Source organism: Euprymna scolopes, chromosome 9 (assembly GCF_053919585.1).
Source record: "Euprymna scolopes isolate OS-2025 chromosome 9, ASM5391958v1, whole genome shotgun sequence".
Taxonomy (NCBI): Eukaryota; Metazoa; Mollusca; class Cephalopoda; order Sepiida; family Sepiolidae; genus Euprymna; species Euprymna scolopes.
In genome coordinates this window covers 166,967,850-166,983,552 of record NC_136490.1, presented here as the reverse complement: position 1 = coordinate 166,983,552, position 15,703 = coordinate 166,967,850, and the positions used below count along the sequence as shown (strand labels likewise).

Here is a 15,703-nt window from a genome sequence, read left to right as displayed (position 1 = left end):
TATATATATATATATATATATATATCGTCTATGTACGCCAACGTCACCTGTCGAACAGTTATATGCTTGGATAGACATATCCACGATCACGATCGCCTGTATAATAGATGAGGCTACGTGGTCCAATCTATCTTAGCCAGGCATTATCTTTGCCTCTTCACCACCGTGGTGTTGAACGACTATAAAGAACGGTACACATGCACTTTAAGGTTGACTTTTCTCAGGTCCAACACATCAAACTTCTTACCACGCCAGTCTCTAAAACTCTGTGAGCACACATTAGCGATGTGTATGCTTCCATATGGTCGTTCAGTTCACGCTAATCCGAAATATTTTCCTTTGTTATGCTGAGCAATCACCATCGCGAGATTCCTCGCTTTACGGGGCCTCGTTGTTTATTCAGGTATGGTATCAGTCAACTGTTCTGACTCTAAGTTTGCAATTCGCAATGTTAATTCTTTCGACCGAGTGTAGATCAGCTGCGTTGTTGGTCGCTTGCCTAACCACCTCAAGATTGCAGTCCAACTTTTGTTAGTCGGGTCGAATACGACCTAAAATTTGGATTTTTTCTCTACTGCCACAGCAGCGCTGACACTGGAAGCTTTGTTCAGAAAATTGACCTCACAGTGCTCATTTATCACCAAAAATCAACAACAAAAAAACAAAAAACAAGAAACAAGAAACACAGAATATCTTTTATCTGTGCAAGAGATCGAACCCCAATACATCTCCATACAGGGTAAGCATCTCCATCTCTATGGAAATGTTTCCATCCAGATATAGACAGACATTGGTCGCTTTTCTGCTCATCACGCTCTTTTAATCAACGATCAGAACCTCTGTCTGGCGTCCATCTGTCACGCATCACTGGTAGACTGGCTTTTATTTTACTCGGAGCGAGAGTGGTGCTCACATTCCGCACCCCTCTCTGTATTCCTGACATTTTCACGCGACGTAATCTTTCCTCTGGTATCTGAGAAATCAGATGTTCGCTTCAGCGCTGCCTTGATCGTTCAATCTGGCAGTAGATAGCCAGATAATTGGGCCTGGTGCTATTAAAACAATGCAGCCTCTTATCTGTGGGCATAGGTAGATGCACTTTTTCTGTGACTGATGGTCAATGGTGGTAGAACTTTAGTGTTCACCAAGGTCCTTGCTTGCATGAGCATGATTTCCGTCTAGATGTGGTAAATGTCTGCAGATATACGCCACAAATCGTGGGTATGGGGAGGCAATCAGGCAATAATAGCATACTTCAGTGTCAGTAAACTTCATCAAACTAGTTGGAGAGTTTCGTCAATGCGACGTAAAACTCATATACTTATTCATTAAACGTAAGGTGCGTTTAGAAAACTGCTTGTACATCAGGTAGGGATTAAAGGACCTGCGCAGCGCATTTGTTATTCGTGTCATATTAATCTTATCTGCATCCGACAGTTAGTTGTAACCGGCAAACACCCTTCTAACTAGTTGCAAATGGGTTACTTGCTCGAACCTTTCAACTCTCGAGGGGGGTTGCAAATAAGTTTTACACTTTCCAACCAGTCCACAATGGAAGTTCCGTTATATTCCTGAACGATTTTTAGATGGGCTCCTCCTTCAGGTATAATGAATCACTAACAGTGGTCTGATGACGGAGACATAAAGACAAGTATTTAAGGATTCACCGTGGGAGCAGTGAGTGTTACTTGATTTGATTGTAGACTGAATACAATGTCCAGATGAGTTTAATGACTTCGACCATTTCCTTAGACACAAGAAATTTATCCTACCCTTTGTATATTAATTCTTGTCTCTTCCTTGCAAGGGATTTATTTAACAAATTTGTCTTGTTCTCTTTCTTAAACAGAGCTGTGTTAGTGCTGATATTAAGAATCGAGTCAGCATAAATTAATAACCACTGAAGTATGAAAGTATTCAATGGACTATTTCCAAGCAATATCGTTTTCGTCACAACAAAATGAAAATTATATAATCCAACGACTGCTTCAACGTAAATTATTTCCCCAAATTTCATTCAAATTTATGTGATATTCACGAAGTGAACTTTTATTCTTTATCGTTATTTTTATTCTTTATCGTTATTTTTATTCTTTATCGTTATTTTTATTCTTTATCGTGGAATTTTCACTGTCTTTCACTTTATTTCAGGTTTCTTAAAACGTTGTTTTAGGGCAAAAATACAATGTCTTATCATGCGAACTTTATTTTGAATTATATTTTTCTTTTCAAGAATAATGAGAAAAAGAACACCCTAGGTGGTAAGCCTCAAATAAATGAATTATTTATCGACATATCTACCATTAAAAAACAAACTTAAAACAACGTTTTGTTCCACGGATAAGTCAATTTTTTTATTTCAAAAAGGAGTTATGGCTCTAGCAATATCAACTATGTTCTCCACAAGGCATCCTTTGAAGTAAATTGTTCTCCTATCTTATAAACTACTCTTTTTAATATTGACCAGAGATATTCAATAGGGTTTAAGTTTGGAGAACACGGTGGTCAGGTCATGAGAGTTTCTCCAAAGAAGCCCAAAGATTTAAGGAAGGATTCAGTCGCCTTAGCAAAAGGGGATGGTGAATTGCCACGTATAAAATTATCTGAAAGCGACGTGACAATGGTAGGTCATCTCGACACTGTGACAAATTTATCCAAAATGGCCGTATACGCATTGTAGGTAAGCTTTACAGCCTCTGGAACTCGGAATGGTCCAACTAACTTATTCCTAATGATTACCGCCCAAAACATGATGACTGCACCTCTTTGTTGGCGATGAACTCGGCCAGGGGTTGGAGTTCCGATTGAGTTCCAAACTTTGGCTTATCCATGTGTCCGTCAAGAGTAGCACGGTCTCATCTGTAAATAGAACACGTTGGACACCCATTTTCATGTAATTCTGTGCCCAAGCCTTTCCCTATGCTGTTTTCTCAATGGAGGCCTTGGGATAGTTTTAATGCTTCTTGCCATCTCATTCAACACATTACATCGGGCCTGTCTGGATCTTGGAGCGATTCCAGTTCTTGCAAAAATGGAAGCACTGGTTTGTATTTTCATGAAGTTAAGAATATGTAGATTCATATTAATTTACCGATCGTTATTAATTTGTGTGCATTAATTTAGTTTCATATAATATTACGCAAATGAGATAAAAAATAAATTGAAGTCCTTCAAAAAAGTCAAATTGTTTTTATTCTTTGTATGAATATTTGATGAAAAATTGAATACAACACACTGGAATATATATATATATATATATATATATATATATATATATATATATATATATATATATATATATGTGTGTGTGTGTGTGTGTGTGTGTATGTGTATGTGTGTGTGTGAGGTGCATTCAATAAGTTCACAGGTATTTTTCTACAGACATTTACAATTGTTGTAGACTCTTAAAAATGAAGTATGTTATTGTTATACATCCTATGCCATGAGTGACTAATTCATATGATCTCGGTTTCAAATAAACAGGTACAGCAGGAATTGGAATACACCTTACTAAAGCATGATTGTCACAGCTGGTGAATTTCTAAAATGCAATCTGGACGTGAGAACACTTTAGAAGAACAAATGCAATAACATTCTGTTTTAAATTTGGGAAACATGCCACAGAAACGTTTGAAATGCTTCGGACTGCTTTTGAACCATCTTGCATGAATCGAGCCATAGTTTTTAAGTGACAAAAGAGATTCAACATAGCAGAGTCTATGAGGGATTATGAGAGATGTGGAAAGAGTAAGAAAGTCATAATACCAGTGTTGATTGGTCAAATAAAGAATTTCATGAATAAGAACTGTCATGTATCTATAGAGACAAATAAGTGCATCGTTAAATATCACAAGGAACTGAGGATGCAGAAGATTTGCTCCAATGTTCAGAAGTTGTTGCAACGGTATGAAGAATGCACCTCGTATATATATATATATATATATATATATGTATATATATATATATATATATATATATATGTGTGTTATATTATTGTGTGTGCGTGTTTTGATTCTTAATCCGGCAGGGATGATGTGATGCGTCTAGTGTGGTAGTTATAAGTTAGTGTTAAGTCCATGCTTGCATGCCTTCTCGCTTTCAGCTAACACCGCTGGCTAACCTCGTGGTTAAAAGGGAGCAGCTATACATAAGTCTTCCCTGTCAGTACATAGCCTCTCCATAATCAAGACCCTACAGTGCCTTCACGTTGGCCACACACGGTAACTGGGTGCTTTGCGGCTCCAGGTTAGATCTCGGAGTAACGTAGGACCTCAGAAGTAGTGTGTTATGGCTCACATATCTGTGGACATGCCCTGGCACACTATCAACCCCTACCCCATTGTCTTGTGGGTGCCCTTGGTTGGGCGAAGATTAGGGGAGACAACCCCAAAATCAAACACCACTGCCTTGTAGGTCTTATCACAGCAAAAGGCTAAGAGATGGGAACTCTGACTTCAAATCCTACTGCTGCCTTGCAGTTTTCCTTAAAAGGCTATGGAACCTCATCTAAAAAGAAAATGCGTAGTAGCGGATACGATAGGGCGACTGTTTACCTCACTGAGATTATTTTCGGCCAGAAGCTCTGCTGCCAGTCGTCACTGGACATGAGCATTGAAAGTTCAGAGGGTGTCTATCTGATGCACAACAGATACTGCACCTAAACTGCACAAGCAAGTTTGGAGCCAAGGTGGAAGTCCTGTGGTAATGGAGTGAGATTACGCCAACTCTGAGGGATAAAGCACTGAGGCCCCAACTAGTCATCGTCAAGACTGATGGACTGCATGATGATAATGATGATGATGATGATGATGATGATATAATATTGTAGTTATATATGTATATATACATGCACACACACAAACACACACACACACACATGATACCCCCATGTATATGTAATTGTGTAAATGTATCAGATTAAAACAATATAATTATGTGTTCAGTGTTCAAATATATGTTTTTTTAGTAACGTTCTCCTAAATATTGCGTAATTTATCTTGATAGCTTTAATTTTCCAAGCAACATAGACTATTATTAAAGAAGAACAAATATGTCATTCTTGAATCAAATACGTTCTGACCATTCAAATGCTTGCATACACATTTCGGACAATTTTATGTTCAATCTTGAAACTAAACTTGAGAACACCATATTTCAAAAGTTAATAGTAATGAATATTAGTGAACATATTATATTTTTATATTTAAGAATATAGATTTTTTAAATTCTTATGCCATCATATATATATATATATATACATATATATATATATATATATATATATATATATATTACCATAAGTAATTGGATTATTATACTCATGATTTTGCGATCTTAAAATAGCTCCATTACCTTTTATGAAGATTTTTTAATCACCGAATCGTTTTTAATTCTAAGAAAAATGTTTTTATTTGTCTTGATTGAGTTGTTTGGTGGAATTCCCCTATTTAAAGAAACACGTGTAAAACGTACCTAATAAAATACGAAGAGAATATTATGAACGTAGATTAAATACATATTCCAGTTTGGCATGCTAACTAGCAATATCTATCTATCTATCTATCTATCTATCTATCTATCTATCTATATTTCTCTCTCTCTCTCTCTCTCTCTATATATATATATATATATATATATATATATATATATATACATATACATATGTACATCTATATTTATAAATTTGTAAATATATACATTCTTCGGGCGCATGTTTTCGCTGGCCTGAGAATAGCAAAACACACACTACACTGTCTCTAAATGTGTGAGATAATGCATAAAACAATTGTATCATGTCGAATGAATATACGCTGAGCTTGCTTTATCATCAAAAGAAAAAGGCCGGTAATATAGTCTCAAGGCAACAGAACAGGTACTACACCACCTTTTCAATAGGAGGAGTTAATGCCTGGATACTTTAAACGTATTCTTATAGCTTTCTACTATCTTTATTACTGTTTTGGATGAAATGGAAATGTGCGCACGTATTCTGATGAAATGAGAAAGGCGATACTATCACGTAGAAGTAGATGTCATCAAACCATAGTTCTATATTCCAACGCACTTGTAAAATATACACTTATTTTTACAAGAGAAACATTTTTATCCACAATGTTCAAATGTATAACAAATCTTGAGACTTTAGCAAATAACCAACATTGAAAATAATATTGAAAACATTAAATTAAAATACATTTCATGAGACAAATGGAATTATTTATAATTAAAATTTCCGGGTGTTTAAACATTTATATTAAGCAACAATTCATTCAGATGTGCTTAAGCGAATGTTAAAGCTGAATTTTGTCACGTGACTAATGTCATATCCCATATTTCATTGCCATTCAGCATTAAGATATTTTGCAGCTTTCTTCTTAAATAAATCTAAGTTTATGTGAATGGACTTTATAGCATATTAGACATTGCTGAAAAAAAGACATTTTAAAGGAAATCTATTATTCATTGTACCATGGGTTCCACTAGCTACATGCTGTCTTCTGTTTTATCGTTTTTATTATCTTTCCAGTTTTTAATATGATGAACTATTTAGAAATCATACGTAGATTAGTTTCTTTACGAAAAGAAAGCATGCGAATTATATAAATTCTATCATCACCACAAATCAATGCAAAGCACAAGTCTAAAATACGTATATAGTCTTGATAATATCAGAGATGTTCTAGTATGCTAGTTTGCAATCATGCAAAATTCAAAATTATGCAAAATTCAAAATCATGATAAAATTCAAAATTATGCAAAATTCAAAATTATGCAAAATTCAAAATTATGCAAAATTCAAAATTATGCAAAATTCAAAATCATGCAAAATTCAAAATCATGCAAAATTCAAAATCATGCACAATTCAAAATTATGCAAAATTCAAAATCATGCAAAATTCAAAATTATGCAAAATTCAAAATCATGCAAAATTCAAAATTATGCAAAATTCAAAATCATGCAAAATTCAAAATTATGCAAAATTCAAAATCATGCAAAATTCTAAATTATGCAAAATTCAAAATCATGCAAAATTCAAAATTATGCAAAATTCAAAATCATGCAAAATTCAAAATTATGCAAAATTCAAAATCATGCAAAATTCAAAATCATGCAAAATTCAAAATCATGCAAAATTCAAAATTATGCAAAATTCAAAATCATGCAAAATTCAAAATCATGCAAAATTCAAAATCATGCAAAATTCAAAATTATGCAAAATTCAAAATTATGCAAAATTCAAAATCATGCAAAATTCAAAATCATTCAAAATTCAAAATCATGTAAAAATTCAAAATTATGCAAAATTCAAAATTATGCAAAATTCAAAATCATGCAAAATTCAAAATCATGCAAAATTCAAAATCATGCAAAATTCAAAATCATTCAAAATTCAAAATCATGAAAAATTCAAAATTATGCAAAATTCAAAATCATGCAAAATTCAAAATTATGCAAAATTCAAAATCATTCAAAATTCAAAATTATGCAAAATTCAAAATCATGCAAAATTCAAAATTATGCAAAATTCAAAATCATGCAAAATTCACAATCATGCAAAATTCAAAATCATGCAAAATTCAAAATCATTCAAAATTCAAAATCATGCAAAATTCAAAATTATGCAAAATTCAAAATCATGCAAAATTCAAAATCATGCAAAATTCAAAATCATGCAAAATTCAAAATCATTCAAAATTCAAAATCATGCAAAATTCAAAATTATGCAAAATTCAAAATCATGCAAAATTCAAAATTATGCAAAATTCAAAATCATGCAAAATTCAAAATCATGCAAAATTCAAAATCATTCAAAATTCAAAATCATTCAAAATTCAAAATCATTCAAAATTCAAAATCATGCAAAATTCAAAATTATGCAAAATTCAAAATCATGCAAAATTCAAAATCAGGCAAAATTCAAAATCATGCAAAATTCAAAATCATGCAAAATTCAAAATCATTCAAAATTCAAAATCATTCAAAATTCAAAATCATTCAAAATTCAAAATCATGCAAAATTCAAAATTATGCAAAATTCAAAATCATGCAAAATTCAAAATTATGCAAAATTCAAAATCATTCAAAATTCAAAATCATTCAAAATTCAAAATCATGCAAAATTCAAAATCATGCAAAATTCAAAATTATGCAAAATTCAAAATCATGCAAAATTCAAAATTATGCAAAATTCAAAATCATGCAAAATTCAAAATCATGCAAAATTCAAAATCATTCAAAATTCAAAATCATTCAAAATTCAAAATCATGCAAAATTCAAAATCATGCAAAATTCAAAATTATGCAACATTCAAAATCATGCAAAATTCAAAATCATGCAAAATTCAAAATCATTCAAAATTCAAAATCATTCAAAATTCAAAATCATGCAAAATTCAAAATCATGCAAAATTCAAAATCATGCAAAATTCAAAATCATGCAAAATTCAAAATTATGCAAAATTCAAAATCATTCAAAATTCAAAATCATTCAAAATTCAAAATCATGCAAAATTCAAAATCATGCAAAATTCAAAATCATGCAAAATTCAAAATCATGCAAAATTCAAAATCATGCAAAATTCAAAATTATGCAAAATTCAAAATCATGCAAAATTCAAAATTATGCAAAATTCAAAATCATGCAAAATTCAAAATCATGCAAAATTCAAAATCATTCAAAATTCAAAATCATTCAAAATTCAAAATCATTCAAAATTCAAAATCATGCAAAATTCAAAATTATGCAAAATTCAAAATCATGCAAAATTCAAAATCATGCAAAATTCAAAATCATGCAAAATTCAAAATCATGCAAAATTCAAAATCATGCAAAATTCAAAATTATGCAAAATTCAAAATCATGCAAAATTCAAAATTATGCAAAATTCAAAATCATGCAAAATTCAAAATCATGCAAAATTCAAAATCATGCAAAATTCAAAATCATTCAAAATTCAAAATCATTCAAAATTCAAAATCATGCAAAATTCAAAATCATGCAAAATTCAAAATCATGCAAAATTCAAAATCATGCAAAATTCAAAATCATGCAAAATTCAAAATTATGAATAATACAGATAAAGGATGCTAGAATTACCATTTAAATAAAACAATAATCGACCGTTTCTCACTTGTCTCCATCTCTTTATCTTTCTATTCTCACTTTCTGTCCTGTGTTTGAATTTATTTTATGAAACAAATTTTGTAATTATTTCTCACCCACTGTGAGAAATGTAACACAAGGGTCGGAATTTAGTATTGAAAATCAGCGCCCTAGAAGAGAAGCATTTGTTATGTTCAAAAACACCCGGATATGAAGATAATGATATTGTAATCAGCTGGAAAGCAGACCAACGGGACGGAGTTATGCGGTCGAGCAGTTCTGGGGAAGAAGCTTTGTTTATGGAATCCATGTTTAGGTTTTGGCAACGGTAGGGAGTGGGGGAATTTATTGATGATGATTTTGGCTAGACGAGTGATATTTTTGTGAAGTATTGGCGAGGGGGGAAGGACCTTAGATTGGGGTTCAATCGAACATTTACCATAAGAATAGAGATAGAGCAGAGACAGTCTCGCAATGTTTCTTCTGTGAGAAAGAGGCTTCAGAGAAGAGAAAAAGGCATCGCCCACTGGATTGCGAAATCTATTTTAAACAATAAATAATAAAAAAAGAATTACTTACCAATCACCAAGTAAATGCTGCCAGTGAAATAATGTTCCCACATCGTATACTGGTGTAGACCTGCCATTACCGGATTTCCAAACATTATGCTTTTCAAATATCCGGAATTCGATATCAGTAAAAAATGAAAACAACACTTGCGATGACGAGCGAGGAACAGAGCGTGATTTACTCGGCTACAAATTTGTTAACTCGATCCAAAATTAGCGAATATATATACTAATCATCACAGGTAATGAACACGTGCTTAAAATTGATTTCGCTCTATAACGTCCGAATCTGATTGGCTTACTTAATCAGCAACATATTCGATCAACTGTTTTGAGGTTAATCCCTTTGGAGATGACCTCATAATTCGACGGATCAAAGATTAGTAGTTGGATCAGCATATACTTGCCGCTAGCATTTCATAAAATCTTTGTGCACAGATCGAGCAATTGTGTGTGTGGGATTTTACGTATGGGAGGGATTGTATGTGTGTGTGTGTTAGATTATGTGTATTTGGGATTTTGTGTGTTTGTGTGTGGTGGAAGAGGGTGCGGATACGTATTTGGGGAAATTTCTGGTGGAAATTCCGAGATGGAATGACGAGATTTTGTTTTCAAAACCCTAAAATTATATATCGATTTATTAATCGTCGGATGAGCAAGTCGTGTTTTGATGCTCTTTGTACTTTTAACTAATAGATCACTATCTATGGAAACCATAATGCTGCTCCAAGAATTTCAATTAATCCAACCCGACTTAGAGTTTATATTCTATATAGAATAAAACAAACTGGAATCTATAATTTAAATTCATACGTATTTTAGAAAATAAAGTGATTTCAAAGCATTTGTAAAAACATAAATAATGAGAAACTTTTTTTATTTGCAAACCAAAATCTTGAATGTAATTAATCGGACGTTGTGATAATTCCGAATATTTGTGACATTTGTCTTGAATATGCAATTCGGACTTTAGATTATTCAGCTTTAGACGAACAAAAATATTAATTGGAATGTTTTATAAGTTTTACGATAAGTATAAAGTATATATATTATTCCTTAATTGGAATTCATTTTTGAGATGAGCATTATATATATTAATTTATTTTTATTTCGGACTATTAGTCTCATCTTTATTAGTTGTTGTTTTTTATCTTTATTGGTTGTTGTTTTTCACGACTTTTCGGCCAACTATTCCTCTGGCCTTCGTGAGGTGGTAACCGCGACGGATAGGAACTTCGAATCTCCTAACTGCATTCTCAGCAATTACTGCTATCCGTAGTTGTTGTCGTCTCACCACGTTTTGGCAAAGTAAACCTCTGGCACGCTTTGGGTAGGATTGAAACCGCTATCTTCAGAAAATGTCCATCTGGAACCGTAGAGATTCAACTCTCTATCTTGCGCCACGGGCCCCAAAGGGTGATCAAGTCGTCGTGAAAAAACAACAACAAATAAAGATGAAAAACAACTAATAAAGATGAGAATAATAGTCCGTAATAAAAATAAGTTAAGCATAAAGTAGTTTTATTTTAGTAACTGATGTTTTAGAGTCTTTAAATTGTATAAGAGGTTCATTCAATAAGTTCCCAGACTTTTTTGTACATGCATTTAAAATTGGTGTAGATTCTTGAAAATTCAGAATGTTATTACTATACATCGTATGAACCCACTGACCAAACTTTTAGGTTCAAATAAACATCTGCCACAGGAATTAGAATAAGCCCCACTAAAATCTGATTGGTAAGTTTTAAAAAATGCAATCTAGACGTAAGAGCACTTTAGAAGATGATATGCAATAAAATTCTGTTCAAAATTTGAAAAAAGTGAACTCCCATTCAGGTTCCTGCTTTCCCAACTGAACTGACATGCAGAAGTTTAAGTGTAATATGAAAAGACATCTTGCTGCCCAACTTCCTACATAAAATCCCTGCAAATGATGTCCCCGATAGTAGACCCGTACATAAAAGTGCACTGTGACTTGTTTGGGGTGAAAATGAAAAAAATGCTGCGGAAACAAATGGAATGCTTCAGACTGCTTATAGACCATCTTGCATGGATCCAACATCAGTTTTTAAGTAATTCACGGAACCAAGAGAATCTGCGATGATGAATGAAGCGACTAGAGTTTAAGATGTGTACTATCAGTAAAAGTGCTCTTGACGAAATTATTGAAGATACATCCTACGTGCATTTTAATCCCCGACATTAGATTATGAGCAATTTGTAATTTTTGTAATTATATATTCGTCCTGTGACACAAATGTATGTTTGAAGAGTAAGGGAAGCTAGTACGCAATCCTATTTCCATTATTTAATTCTTTTTCCCTTCTAGTTATATAGAAATATATGCTTTTTCCTTCTTCTTTAATGTATTTAAAATGTTTCTTTTTAAGAAGTTTCTGATGTAATTTTTCTAGCGTATTTAATGATAAATAGTCTGTTATTACAGATTACAGATATCTAGTGGCCCATTCTTATTAAAAGCGAAGGAAAAAATTAAAGTAAAAATATATAAAAGCAAAAAAAAAGGGTTGTGTTTGGCCTCATATCTTATTTACTTATTTTATTGCCCCCCCCCCGACAACAACAGGGTGGATCTGTAAATCCCTACTTTGTCCGTTCGTCTGTCCGCACTTTTCTCATTAACTACGGTTTGCAATTTGTTGAAATTTTGCACAAACATTAAACATAATATGCGTAAAAAACTAACAAAACGGATTTTCCGTGAAAGCTGCAGCGCCCCCTAGGGGTGCCTTTCGGGTTAAAATGGCTAAAATTGACACTTTTGTGCCCATCAAAAGAAATTTATGCCTTGGATTTTTATAAAAATTTCTGGAAAGTTGTAACTAACTGATTTCTGTATAATGTGCCTAAATCAAAACGTAGATTCCATGAACAAAGCTTCTTTCTTAGAACTGCAAGCCCATCGTTTCTAAAAAAAGTGGCCGGTTGACGCACCATTCACGGAAAATTAGGGACTTCTGAAATTTATGAATACTCATAAATTTCGGATTGCATAGGGAGGGATGTGGCACTATTTCCTTGTGCCACTGTTTCTAACACACTCTGCAGCATGGACGGGTGGTAAATTGTCCATGAGCGTAGAGATACAAAGAAATCCCTTCCTATAATTCCCTTGCTATCTTTCTGTCTCTTTCCTGCACGACCATCATGATGTGAGAACGCATATTCCGTCTCTCCGTAAATGAGGGGGGCACGCCCTCCCTCAACACTAGTTAGGGTAGGTTAGTCAGTTTCGAAAAGCCTATTATCCAGTTTTAATTGTAAAAATTAATTGTAATGTGTATTGTAATATATATTTTGTAAAATAAAATAGTCAGTTATACCTTACGTATATTACAATTGTGTCGCGTATCGTTTTTTCTTGTGTCTGCCATGAATGCCTTCATAAATGTCTTAAGTCAAAAGGCGGCCGTGAGGACAAAGAGATGAAGATTCCCACCAGAATGCCACCAGGGTGAAGAGATCATCTTGAGAAAAGAAAGGAGCCACACCCAGATCCAACATCTCAGGTATGATTTTCTTCTTGCTACACAGACCATAATGACTGGCCCATCTTCATATCTTCATGAGACCGCTTTAAGACATTTACTATAACACGTCTGTCGGTCACACCTCAGTGGCCGGCTGATAGTGGTATATAAATTTATTTTCATATTTTGGGGAAAAATGCAACAATCTATTCGAATTTTATTTCTGTCTGAATCAATCTCGATATTTTTGAAAGAAACGAAAAATTGGATGTTATTTTTGAAAAATGTATCTTCGGTTGAAATACGCCATATTTGAAATTTGGACTTAATCTTTGCATAATGGAGCCACATTAATTGGCATATGAAATTACTCCAGTTTTTATTAAATAAAGCACAAAACGATTCCCATTCAAGTTTCAGTATGACTTTTCTAATGAAATTTTCATTTTGAAGCCGTAAACTATGCATGGATATACGTGATGGATGTAATGCGGGGATTATTATTGCATGTGTTTTCATTTGCAAATAAATACGAACACAACAAAATAAGTGCATGGATTTGTGATGGATTTTCTAGATGGATTAATTTTGTCAACGTATTATATATATTTGGAATTTTGATTACATTTTCAGATAAAATCAGAGTTATTTTAAGGAAATTAATGCAGTGATTATGATGTATAAGTTTAGACACATATATTTAAGCAGATTTGTAGTGACAACACAACGGGAATTTAAGCTGGACTTTTAGATTTATTGAAGTAAAAATTATATATGTATGTATATATATATATATATATATATATATATATATATATATATATATATATATATATATATATATGCACGTATGTATGTACGCGAGGTAATACTGTGAAAGCTAATTAGCAAAATCAGACGACATGCCTGCTGGCTATATAGATTAATATACGGAAATATTTATGGGAAATTCCTCGTTCGATTTTTTCTATTTTTATTCGTTTTAAATGTATATTTTATTCTATATAGGTTACGTATCGACTAATTCTTACAAACAAGATATACAATTAATCAAATTAATTTTTCAATTCATGTTCAGCCTAGTTTTAAATAACATATAGTCTAATTTATGAAAGCAGTATGCCTGTCTGTCTTCATATTTTTCAACTCTAACTCCGCCGAAACTAAAATTTGCAGAGTGGCACTAGGAGCATCTAATAGTTGAACCTTTTTATGGATTGTTCTTTAATGGCTCCTTGCTCAGTGTAAATAGTTTTTAATGGGTCAAAAAGCGCCAAAATATCGTTATACATTTTGTACATTCATCTTACTATATTTTTAATCAATTCATATGTGAGTCACGTTGGTAAAGTGGTAACGTCACCAGCTATGAATGCTACAGTTTGGGTTTCGATTCTGGACAAATTAAAATATTATATTTAAGCGTATTTTGCGACCTGAAAAGCCAAGCGTCACCCACTTCGGCTAGTATATAATAAAAGTTGAACTTGTTTTTTTTCAAATTTAAAATATTTATAATAAATAAATCATATATATATATATATATATTATATATATATATATATATATATATATATATATATATATATATATATATATATATATATATATATATATATATATATACAGTCCTGGTCAAAATTATAAGATCACTTCAGAAAGTAAGTGTTTGCACATAATATCGAATTTTTAATCAAACAAATGGTTGAAACCATTGCCAAAAGGGACAATATGATAGAAAAAATGAAATCTGCTTCATTCGAAACCTTAACCCTGATCTAATAATTATTTTTTAAAAAACAAACATTTTCATCTGGTCGAAATGATAAGACCACTGATAATTTATCTAACAAAAGGCAATTATAAATTACTAAAAAGGGTCTCAGTATTTAGTATAGCCTCCATTATTACGAATTACTTCAAGAATTCTCTTCGGCATACTTGCGACTAAGTTTTTTATCAGTTGCGAAGGAATTTTATCCCATGTACTGAAACCTGAATCAGAAAGTTCCTTTATCTAATCATACTGGGTTCCATCCTTGAACACTTCTTTTGTCATCCATCCCCAAAGATTTTCAATGGGATTGAGTTCCGCAGAACATGCTGGATGATCTAACAATTCTATATTATTTGAAGAAAAGTATTCTCGTGCTTGTCGAGAAGTGTGTATCGCAGCGTTGTCTTGCTGGAAAAATCGAATTTCTTCCATACAGATATGGACCTTCAGTCCTGATAGAAGCATTTTCAAGCATTGAAATGTACTTCAATGATGTTTGCCAGCCTTTCACTACTTGCAACTTTAGGGTCCCAGCTGACGAGAAAGCACTCCAGATCATTAAAGACCCTCCTCAACTATGCCGAATTGAAAAAGTCTCTTTGGGCGAATTTTTATCATGCAAATAGTGTTGAAATCCATATGGACCATCTAGATTAAACTTTTTCTCATGGGAGAAAATTACATTTTCCCACTTCTCTTCATCCCAAGTCTGGTATTTGGCAGCATATTTAAGTCGGTTAGTTTTGTGCTGTTCAAGAAGAC

General features: G+C 32.6%; 1 protein-coding gene across 2 annotated transcripts in view; it reads right to left on the bottom strand.

Moving 5' to 3' along the window:
* The window catches only part of LOC145284971 (retinochrome-like), a 106,838-nt gene that overhangs the window by 33,441 nt on the left and 57,694 nt on the right, over positions 1-15,703 (bottom strand). The window contains exon 2 of one of the 2 annotated variants that reach the window (XM_080134075.1): positions 9,684-9,772. The exons of the other annotated variant lie outside the window; for it this stretch is intronic. Coding sequence (XP_079990201.1) covers positions 9,684-9,768 — 85 coding nt within the window. The 5' untranslated portion in view covers positions 9,769-9,772. The remainder of the gene's footprint in view (positions 1-9,683; positions 9,773-15,703) is intronic. 2 annotated transcript variants of the gene reach the window in all.